The 12,113-nt window shown below is 32.9% G+C and overlaps 1 protein-coding gene across 1 annotated transcript in view; it reads right to left on the bottom strand.

The window, feature by feature from the left end:
* The window catches only part of LOC106111268 (nuclear factor 1 X-type), a 39,349-nt gene extending 31,192 nt beyond the window's left edge, over window positions 1-8,157 (bottom strand). The window contains exon 1 of the mRNA XM_013293293.1: window positions 8,037-8,157. Coding sequence (XP_013148747.1) covers window positions 8,037-8,114 — 78 coding nt within the window. The 5' untranslated portion in view covers window positions 8,115-8,157. The remainder of the gene's footprint in view (window positions 1-8,036) is intronic.
* Window positions 8,158-12,113: the final 3,956 nt, after the last annotated feature.

The following is a 12,113-nucleotide window of genomic DNA, read 5'->3' as shown; positions in this document are numbered from 1 at the left end:
TTTAAAGTTTCCTGGTAACAAAACCCATCAATTTAAACGTTTGCATTTATAATGTAGTAGTAAATAGTAATTATATCTTTTAATATTGTACGGTTCCATCTTGTATAATAAATTAAAACTCTCTATGACTATCCTTTTGCCAGCTAAAATTATATAAGCAAACATAAAACTAACATAACAAAAGAAACAAAAACATAAGTTCACAATAGGAAACTGTAGTTATAAAAAGCATTAGGCTTAACGTTAAGTAACGCGTTAACTTAACCGTAACTTAGCGTAGCGCGAGGACAGAGCTGCCAAGTTGTGGCCCTGCCAACTTAACTGTCAACGACCCGTCACTTACCCACTGACCTTGGCGACCTTTTCCTTGAAAAGGTACTATATCCTGTTGCAACTTGAACTAAACTTGATTATTTGTAACAAATAGCAAGCTTACAAACTCGTAGAACAGTCGTAGCTTTATACAATCAATAATAACAAAATGCAAAAGAAATAAAATCCTTTGAAAAAGAACACTCCCACTAAGAGCGGGCGCAAACCTTGGACTAAACCATCGCACAACTATTGTGCGATTGTTGATTATCGATTGTTTCGCAGCCAATTCAACTGTTTAGTTACACAACTAAAAATCTTGTAGTGTGTGCACCTCCATATAAGCTCCTAGGAATCAAAGCGAGACAAAACAGTTATGCGATAGGTTAGTCTTAAGATTTAATGCTGCTTTTGAGTATTCACTGATTGTTAGTATAATTAACTTTGTAAATTCGTCTTAAAATTTTGTAATAAAAACATGTCTGCAAAATGGCTAAACACGTAACATATAAAAAAATAAAACTAAAGATTGAGCAAAAGGAAAACGTTCATATCACGCATCTATGAATCTCGTAAACCTCATTGTATTCCTTCATCCCCTTACATCCCCTATAACTTATTGTGCTCTATTAGTTATGTATTGAGGGTAAGTACACAATTGTTTCTATACATTTCTTCGTAACAAATGAAGGCGTTTATAAACGTTTTGTACTAATTAATACACGAGTAATAACACCAATAAAATGGTCACTAAGTAGGGTAGAAATGTACACTTACAGACTGTCCAATTAAACAATATAAACAAAAAAAAAAACTTATACTGGTTTAATTGTTCATGAAGTTTGCTTAAAATTTGCTTGAAGTGATTTTTAATTTCAAAGAATATGAAGTATTTTATCTATCTTCGTTTAAATTTAACACGTGCTTGTAACGGAAGCGAGTAGAATACGGAAAGGATCCTACGACGTAGAGCGCAATAAAACTTAATTTTATATCCTTGCAGTAATCTTGCTGCGGCTCCACTCCGCGTTACGAAGTTAACTACCTTTCTTCTCACATACATTTCATACATGTGATTTCTCCCAAATCACATCACAATTTCAAAAGTAGACAGTTTTAAAATATATATTCTCTCTAATTGTATATGCGATAAGAGATATACATAACAGGCTTATGCAGTTAACATAACTTAAGTCTTTCCTTGGCGATGATTTAAAAATATAAACTCACTAGCTGTTTCCGTGCGACTTCATCCGCATGAAATTATGAAAAATTCACTTTATTGTTTACATTTGTCAAATTATCAATTACAAATGTCAAAATGACTTGACATGATGACAACCTTGCTTCCTTGATGTTGGCAGCAACTTATGATCTCTTTCTCACATTAGGGTTTTTATCCAAAATATTTACCCCCTAAGTTTAATGGCGTGAAAATATAGCCTAAAACGTGACGCAAGTGTAGGGCTTTTTATTAAAAGTATTATTATTCAAAAACATGCTGTAATTGCTGACATCTTAGGCAACAAAGAAGTTTGTGTTTACGCTTTATTATAATAGTATAGATTATAGATGAATTACATTTAATTTGTACCAAACTATTTAATACAAGTGGTAAAATACACATTAGAAGTATGTAAAATTTACTAATCTTTATTTTTAATATGTTTTCTACAAAACAAAGAATATTTGCATTCACAGACTAGCAACTCATATTCTTTTCTAAAATGCGTTACGATATAACGCATAACGCTTGTTGGAGATTCTCAACGGGCGGTATCTTCTAGAGCTTGCTAGTGCGGGGTGTTCCTAACACATCACTTGGACCACTGCCCAACATTCGGTAATAAACAAATAGTTTTCTACAAGGAAATATTTTAGAAAGATGCATCAAGGAAAAATGTGCCGTTTATCATTTGAAATTGTCGTCGCCGCTATTAAGATGATTGTTTCAAAATATAAGGAATATTTTTTAACTGGATTACGAAAAGAGGTCGTCAATTTGATTATTGCACATATGAAGTCCAGTTATAAAATGCGTATAATCTTATTTTTCAATAATTGTTCATAAAAAGTCACGGAAAACATTTTATCTTGCCACTCTCTTATTATTTCAATGTGGAAAGTAGCAGGATTTTGAAAAATATACTCTTCAACACGTAATTAATCTTTTTTATTTTCCTATTCTGATTTCATTGCGCTCATTTATGGCCAGTTCCATATATCGTGAAAGTATCTGATATCTATAAAAGCTTTCACCCTTAAGTTATGCTATCAAGCTTCAGTAAACTCTTTGCTACACCTCTACAATTGCGTCTGTATTAAAAACAACATCATTATGAAATGCTGAACTAAACTTGAAACATCCTCTTTATCCTCATCCTCTTTATGTGCGTCTCCTCCGTCGATTTATAGTAGGCAACGCATCTGCAATTGCGGATGTCTATGGGCTGTGGTCCCTTCGCCATTCTGGCGGATTCAGGTCGCCGTTTTGTGTCCTTATACTATAAAAAAAAACTAGTATCTTACATTTTACACAAATTTACAGTATATCGAATTGGCGTGATTGTTATTTGACTTAAAATATAATAATTTCATAGTAGCTCTTTGGACAATTTTCCTTTCAGACACCACTTTGGTAGATAACTAATACTTCTCAAAAAAGCACAATATCACGAAATCGTTATAAATTACATTTTCTAATTATCAATTTAATTATAAGGATCGTATCCCGAAACTATAGATCTCGCGTACGAAACGCTAAACTGGACTGCAGTCATCGACATTTGCAATTTATAACGCCCGCCCCGCACTACAATTACGCCTGTCCCTCTACATAAATTTCCTACCCGCACTCGACTCTACGACCGCCTTTCTCGTATTTATCGGCTCGCCGGTTCACTTTTTATTATTTTTAGTGGTGCTCTGAGGAAAGCAGAACTACACTACACCCTCCCCCATATTCACTTAGTTTATTTGTCGCCAGATTTGTTCAGTTTCCGTACATATTTTCTTATGTAAATTATATTTAGTATTAATAAATCAACAACTCAAAAATATAACTAACAAAAAAAACAATAGTAAGTTTCCTATGTGTTCTTCCAGACTACCCTCTCCATCTATACCAAATTTCGTCGAAATCCGTGCAGCCTACAGGCTGCAAACTCTTACAAACATCCATCCATCCATCTAAACTTTCGCATTTATAATATTAGTATGAAGTATGATTACTTACTTATGTAAGTTTGGAAAACAAATTCACGTAATGCGTAAAACGGACTAAAAACGTTTTAATAATTATAATCATTTTATTATGTGTATTCTAAATACATTTCTCGTGTCTTTTAGATATTAGAATGTGTTATACTTTACATTGTTTAATTATTTTTTTCAATAAGATTAGGTAAATTTCAACACTAACTTCCTTTGCAGTCCAAAACTTTTTCACAATCCATGATGTAACCTTCGCAATAAACCAATCTCGAAGTACCGCATTACGGTAGACACAAACTAGCACAAATATTACATTCATCCACACGGAATTTAAACAGTTCGCTAATAAAAAGCTTGGACAGTCGACATCAAACCATTCAACGTATAGCTATATTTATAAAAAAAATTGTATTTTTATTAAAATCAATAACAAACTATAGCTTCATTTATTTATTGTTTTTCTTTTCGTTTCACATGGCTCAGGATAGTGTATATCTCAAACTAATAGATAGAAGAGACTGAAAAGTACAGCATATTGGAATTTAAAAACAAATGACTCATGTTCTATATTTTTGAATTGCAATTCGAAATTGTAGTCTAATCAAAAAATAACCAAACCATGGTCATGTAATTGATACACTAAAAAAACTGTAACTCGATTACCCATTTCCCAGCTGTTATCGAAATCTTCGACTAAAAATCCCGTTATCCAAAGCCAATCAGCTAATGGACATTGCTTTACCTTCTCGTTCAGTAAAATTAAAAAAAAAACGTGTAGTTTTAAAAAATAAACAGGAAACACATTTACGTGCAATACATTCTTGCTTTGGGGGCAGTGCATTCAGGATTCATGCACATTTACCAAAATAAATATTAGAAAATCATAACCAGATACGAATGCATTTTATTCAAAATTCCATTACATTAAAACCTTTTTAGGCGGACAAAAAAATGTATTCAACTAATGCTTTCGTATTACTGGCCGTTCAACATTTAGATTTTAAAAATAAATACAATAAGATAGCATTACGTGAAACATAATGTGAATTGGCTCTGATTAAAAAAAACGAATTTCAAATATTACATTCGAAAAGCAATTGTTAAAACAAATTCTTTGTTACCTTTTTGTGGTTTTTGCCATAACTTTATATTCCACGCAATAAAACAACAATAATACTAATTTACATTTAGATACGAGGGTATTATCAACATTAACAGTTAGTGAAAAAACATCCAAACACCGAAAGTGGCAAGAAAAAGGGTGAAGGTAGAAAGATAAAATAAAATAACACGAGGGGACAGAAAACATCGAATAGGTATATTTTTTAGAACATCGATGCGGTCACCCGCGCTCACCGCCCTGGTATTTTGGGAACCTTTCGAATGGTACTTTTCTTTTTTTAAATGACACTCAAATCTTATTCAATTTCCTTTAAAAAATTTAAAAAATCTGGTTTATGTGCACTATTTTTAACGGATTTTCATAATCATCGACGATCGCGTTTTTAATTTAAATTTTAATTTTTTTCTTGAGAACTCTTAAAATGGTAGCGATAATAAACTTTTTTGTTTTTCATTTTTATGGCTTTATAGAATTAAGGTTGCATCTTAATCTTGAATGCATTTGAATTATTTTTACGCATTTAATTTTATTTTAAAAGATTATTTAACAAAGGTATTCCAAATTTAAATATTTGACGTTTGAAATTTTAAAATTAGAATCAATTTGAAGGCACCAATGACTGGAGTGCTGAATAGCTTGAAACGCAAAGCTTCAGCTGAGCGGAAATGCTTCAAGCCTGTTCCGGCCAGTATTCAATTAGGTTTGTTCTTCAGATGTGCTTTCGTTGCGTTACGATACAACGACTTGATTTCACTCGATTAGACTTGGCAACAGATAGAGTCGATTCAGGATTTTGTTGTTTCAGATGAATTCTTGATTTGATAGTACTAATGTTATATTTTTTTAATAGACGGCTTTGATTCTTTTGTTCATATTTTATTAAACCCTTACAGGATCAAAAGATGGCTGAGGCATTTTTTTTTTTAATTTGATTTTGACGCAATAAAGTTTGACGGTTTGTTTTTCTAATCGTTCAGAAATACATTTGCCGCCTTAGACATACGTTTTATTTTTTAAAGTAAATATCGATGCAATAATAATTCAATAATCGATAACAAATTTTGTAGAAGGGAAAAATATTTCCCTTGAGCGTAAAAGGTTTAACATAGGAATTTAGTCTTTAAATTTAATGATTGTTTTTTTTAGGTTCGAATTTTTTAAAAAACTTTATAAAAAGTATGTACCATGATCTTGTCAAAGCAAGTTGTTATTACATGTTTCAATATGTAAAGACAAAATTAAGTTAACAATTGTTATTAAATTCTCGTCATATGAATGTTTTCGAGTCTTTTCCCAAATGACATAAAACAGATACATTAAAAACTAACTGCGAAAGCCGTAAAAGTCTAACTAAATTAGTTTTGTAGACGAAATGACTGGAGCTAACTGGATGAGAGCAAAACTTATTACAATAAATCCAATGATATTGTACATTTTGTGACACTTTTAAAAGACAAATGAAGGGAGCAGAAAACTAATGTTAGGTGTGACCTTTGCTGTTATCGGTCTATATATATATATATATATATATCGGTCTTTTAAAAAAATGAGTGGAATAAAACTAAGCTTTATATCATTGATAGGATATGCAGAGATGAAAAATTTGTTTAAACATGAAATGCAATAATTCAGAAGAAAATTACTTCGTACTGTCTTTACTTTAAAAATTACAGAAGACAAAAGCTTCTCAGTTTAGGATATCGTTCATCACACGTAGTGTAAATACTTCTTTCGATTAATCGATGTCTTTTAATCGATTAACTTTGTTACGTTATTTGGTACAGTTATGACCATTGTGCAGACTATTCCCAAATTACGAAATGAATTTTCGCAAATAGATATCGGCACTCGTAGTCTGGGATTCGATGCGCCATTTCTGGATTTAAAAATTGTTAGTAGCCATACTCTCCTGTAATATCAGGACAAGAATGAAGTGGTAATGACAAATTCAAAAATCGATTAATTTTTGGGATTACAGTTTTTGATGTGAAAATACGATAACCATAATACGTAGATCTCAATCTCTAAAACTGATAAAAAATAAACCAATTACGATAAATTTACTTAAAATAATATAGCCATTAAATAATCGACATTTAAAAAGTTATAAAAGAAAATAAGTGTTTCGAAATGGGTAAAAGATTTTTACAAGGATATTTGTTGAATAATATTAAATATTTGAACCGTATAATAGTTTAAATGGAGTAATGCAATAAGTCATTAAACAGAAGTGGGGTTTATCGTCTAGAAAGGCATAAAAAGGCACCTAATGTCTCTATTCAACTGCAGATAGTCGGAATGGGCGGCGTTACTCTATGCCGTATTTCGCCTGCACTACCCTTCGCATCTTCGCTTCCCAAACCATATCGATTTACTATCTACTTAATACGTTACGTTGTTTCTTTTTAATCTTTCGATTCAATTACTCTTTTCAATTGGAACATAGATTATAAAACTATTACATAGATTATAAATAATTTTCATTACAGAGTATATTAGATTATGAAATAAAAAGTAGTTTAGTAAAGATATTAACTAATATAGTTAATTCAAATAGATGTATTAAATTATATTCCAATACAAATATTATTATGAACTGTAAAATCTTAATTAAAATTATTAGAGTATTGGTAAAATTGAAATTCGATGTTATATAATTTAAAAAATGTCTCCAAAATTATAAAATAATAATAATAGATATATTTCTGTGCTATATTAAATCGTTAATTAAATAAGAAAATTAATCTGAAAGTCTTAATTAACGTTTGAAATTCAAATTTAGAATACGTCTTAAGAAAAATAAACAGCTACGAGAGATGCAATTTTAGATCAGTTTTGGTCGCAAAGGTCAATTGGTCATTTATTTGTCTTTTATTTTGGTGAAAGCAATATCAGTGAGTGAGTAATGAAATTGCCTGTATTTTCAGCTTGACTTTGACAAGATCAATTCGGTTTATACAATCTGTGCCGCAGCCGTCACCGAGCTGCTCTGTTCGCGAACTTCTCAAACTTTATCGATCTGTTTACAAACTTTTGCAACGAACAACATTTACCATTTCCACTGATTTAATACGATACTATTACAATTATATTTTTTATTAAAACCTTTTTACTGATAAACCTCGCATTTAATACTGGCACATACAGCCACGTGCTTTTTTTATGAAATTTTGTTTTTTTACAGTACCTTTGGACAGCGACAAAGTTCCCGACCAGCCTACCACATCAGACATCACGTGCGATCCACATCGATCGTACGGCAAAATCGGTACGTCCCGAAAATACCCGGGCGGCGACGCGGCGTAGGCAAGCGACATTAGCCCACAACATCTGTTAATATCATCATTGTTAATTACATATGGGTTTGTTGTTAATATATTGTAGCCACCTGTCCCGAGGAGGGCGCTTGCAGGTACGTCGCTACGTCGTCCACCATGCAGGCTCGCGGGAGTTCGGGGAGGAACATAATACGCTAGAGGGCGCGCATATCGCGTGCGGGCTGCGCGGCGCCCCGCGTCCGACTGTCGCGAGCTCGGCGCCCTCGCCCCGCGCGCCCCTGCCGCGCCGCGCTGCGTCGCCCTCCCCGCGCCCTCCGCGCGTACCACCGCGCGCGCAGGGCTGTGCTATACGAGCTTTTCCGACTTTTTCATGTTTCGCATTTTGAAAGACGTAGAATTAAGACGCGTTCACACTGCGCTATTGATAACATAGTCACAAATTCTACGCAAATTATTCGTTAAATACTGGCATAGTACAACTAAATAATCGTAATGCTTCTAAAAAGTCATATCTTTCATTGAATGTTGACAAAAACACTACTAATTCTATGATGTTTTTCTTCTTTTGATTCTTTATTCAATGCGGTTTACTTCATTTCATTTAAAAGAGATTCTACATCATTTTAATCTGCAAATATTAAAATATTATTAAGTATATCAACAACTTAAACAAGTATATTAATATGTAAGTAATTTATGATATCTAGTTTCCTACTAAACAATAATTTATAAAAATTAAATCAAAAGCCGTTTAATGCACGTGTATTAGAAGCGTTCGCAATAAACGTCGCAAGTTTTCCGCATCGCCAGCCCTCGGCGCGTCCGTCGTAATGCATTCGCTCGCAGCGTCTCGGCGCCGCTCGGACCCGATCGGTACGCGCTCGGTCCGCCTCGGGAAGCTCTTTCAAATTCAGAACACAGACATGACAACTGCACTCACGTTCCAAATTCGACCAAAAGTTTAGAGTTGTAAGATTGAAATTAAATAATCAAGCAAAAGTCACATTTTGATAGTTGAAAAGTAATTGAATTTCAACTTTATTCCACAAGTATTAAAGAGAAAATTGAATTGCTTTAAAAAAATTCGAGTGTCGTATTCGAATTTTGAAATATCCTAATTTATCTAACATTGTAGCAAGCGAATATGAACTTTCAGTCCATCTGTTATTGCTTAATATTGCTTGCATTTGTTTTTCAGCTGACGCGTACGTAAATGTCACGGAAGTTTGCTTATGTGGAGCCGCGTGCGTGTGTGAGTTAAAAACACATCTTGGGCGGACCGTAGCATAGTTTAGGCGGATTTCTTTTTTCTTGTTCCCTTTGACCTATCTTTTTAGGGTTCAACTTTAGCGGTTTTTTTATTATTAAACAACAAATCGGTAGAGTATTAAAATGTCCTTGATTTTGGTTAATATTCGTGGTAAGTGTAAAAGTTTTATTTTTTACTAGCCTTCGTCTGCGACTCCGTTCGCGTTGGATTAAAAAAAAAACGAATATGATTAGCCTATGTGGTCTTCCAGACTATCTAAATGTATGCCAAATTTCAGCAGTTTAGGCTACAAGCTGTACCAAAACATCATCCAACCATCTAAACTTTCGCATTTATAATATTAGTAAGATGAGAAATGTGGAAATCTAAGGGTCAACAATAAAAAAAAACTGCTATTTTTCTACATACTTAAAGTATAAATATAAAAAAATAGCTTTCTTCTACAAAATACTAAAAAAATCTACAAGACTTGTAATTTTAAACATACAGGATGTTTGTAAAACTTGATCCTATTCTTCAGGGTGTTATTATCGTAGTTAACTTCACAGTGACGTCATTACCATCACAAACCCTGAAGGATTAAGCATGGTGGGTCGCGGGCGCAATACGGCGCGCCTGATAATTTATTAGCGAGTGATTACTGCTGGGGAGGCTGTGCCGCGACTTGTACACTACACAGAGTAGCTATAAAGAGACGTGTTTTATTTAATTTTAAATCGATTTTTTTTAGTATTGATCTATTTAAATTATAAAGTTACCTAGTTATTAGGAGATACTCTGCATCTTTGTGTTTTATAACTGAGAAAATAATTTTTGTACCAATCATTGCATTTAAATGTGTATCCAGTCATTAATAACACTTAGTATTACTTTTTAGTTGTAATATTTTTAGAATTGTAGCTACGCATTTTTTAACAAAAGCATAAAATTATGTGAAGAGTAAAATATTTGATTATACATTGAAATGTCTGACAGTCGCGTAGTCTGTACACAATCAGAGAGTAGTAAATCTAATATAGCACAAACTGGGAGTCTCAGAACCCAGTCGTATATTATATTAGGCTACGACCAGAGCTTAAATAATTCACGTTGTTCTGTGCACTCAACTTAACTGCGCATTTGATCTGCACTTAATATTTACTTGCAGTTGTACAATTTTACAGTTTACATAAATTTATTTTATTCAATTACGTTATTTTATTTATTTATTTATTTTATTGATTACAGCGAACTAGCTTCACCTAGGTGGGAAAGAATCTAAATCTTGTATCTTTTCTGTCATATCTATTGATCTATGTTTTGATTAGAAGTAGTGTACAGACAGAAGTATAGAATACATGTATATTTTTTTCTTTTTGTTCATTGCACATATTATGTGTTTTTAATTTTACATGATTTAAATAAATAAATAAAAAAATAAATATCTATACTCTTCCTGGTGGTTAGTTATATTAAGTTATAGCTTATTTTGTTCAGTGATAATGTAGCTTTTTAACAGCGAAACATTATTCAAAATCGGTTCAGTAGTTTCGGAGTCTATTCAAATAAATCATTTCTCTTTACAATTTCAGTGTAGACAATTTACATAAATTTTTAAAATGTAGAGATAATTACATTTTTAACCGTAATCAAGTTTCTAAGGCGTTTTATTTCACTCTATTAAATATAATTTCTCTTTTTATATCCTTAGGGTGAGTTGCATCAAATCGTCGGTTATCGTAAAAGTTATAATAGGGTTACAAGTGCAAAAACATATTCTTACAGAGGTTTCATGTGTTTTTCGTTTTTACAATGGAAACATTTAAACCTGAATGTCACTAAAGTGTCAAGTTGGTGTCAAGAATGACATTTACGTAAATTAAAATGTTTGGAAATTCATGTTTCGCCGATTACATTTATGTATCATACGCATGGTATTTTATAGTGACATAAACTTTTTGCCCACGGAGATGGAGAAAATGGCACTCTTGAGAAAATAAACTAGTTTGGGCCATTATTGAAACTGTATTTACTTTACTACTCAAATATGTAGCGCCAAAAATGAAGCAATAAAATTATACAAATATAAATGCATCTTATTTATTTTCCATATTATAAATTGTCCTGTCAATACATATTATAAATTGTCCTTTTATGGAGGACATTTTTTTAAATAAGAGAAAAGGGACAAGCGCTGTTGCTATGGCCTTAGACACTCGAAATTTGTCCAAACTGAATGTTTGGCCAAATTTCGAGTTCCACCTTGGAAATCCATTATTTCCGAGCACGCAAGACTTTATTCTTCTGGATTACGTATAGGATAATTGTAGAGATTTTCTTTCTCCATTACTTTTTCCATTATTTGTACTTTTGAAGATAAGAGCTTGTGACAGTTGACACTACCGAACTGACACTAACCGTAACGCTAACTATAACCGCCCAAAATCGTGCGGTTATGATTAGTGTCAAATATGACGTCATTTTGACCAGCGCAAAACTGGTGTAGCGAATATCATGAACATCCGCAGACGTAACCATCGGGAATGTGCTGGTTAAGGTTTATAGTTAGTTAATGTAACTCACCCTTAGTAAATTTTAAGGTTATTCCAAATATTACCGTTACAGATAATTTTAACTTTAACGGTAACCGGCGATATGGTGCAACCCACCCTTAAAGTATCAGAATATATTTTATCTTAACATTTGAACAGCGAACACAAAAATATTCAAACAAACGTCACCAACAAGACAACAAAACTACCCCCTCCCCTCCGCAACCCCGCGCCCCGCAACCCTCACACCCTGCGGCGCCGATACAGCCCGTTAGTCTTTTTAATTTCGCCCCTCGGCCTTTATGCGCGATAGCCCGCCTTATCAACATCGTTTGCTATTACAAAATACACCCATAAATTGAGCACACAGCCTTTTTCTATTTGTC

Source organism: Papilio polytes, unplaced genomic scaffold (genome assembly GCF_000836215.1).
Source record: "Papilio polytes unplaced genomic scaffold, Ppol_1.0 DF824169.1, whole genome shotgun sequence".
Lineage (NCBI taxonomy): Eukaryota > Metazoa > Arthropoda > Insecta > Lepidoptera > Papilionidae > Papilio > Papilio polytes.
The sequence above is the reverse complement of the archived record's forward strand: the minus strand, read 5'-3'. Positions and strand labels throughout refer to the sequence as shown.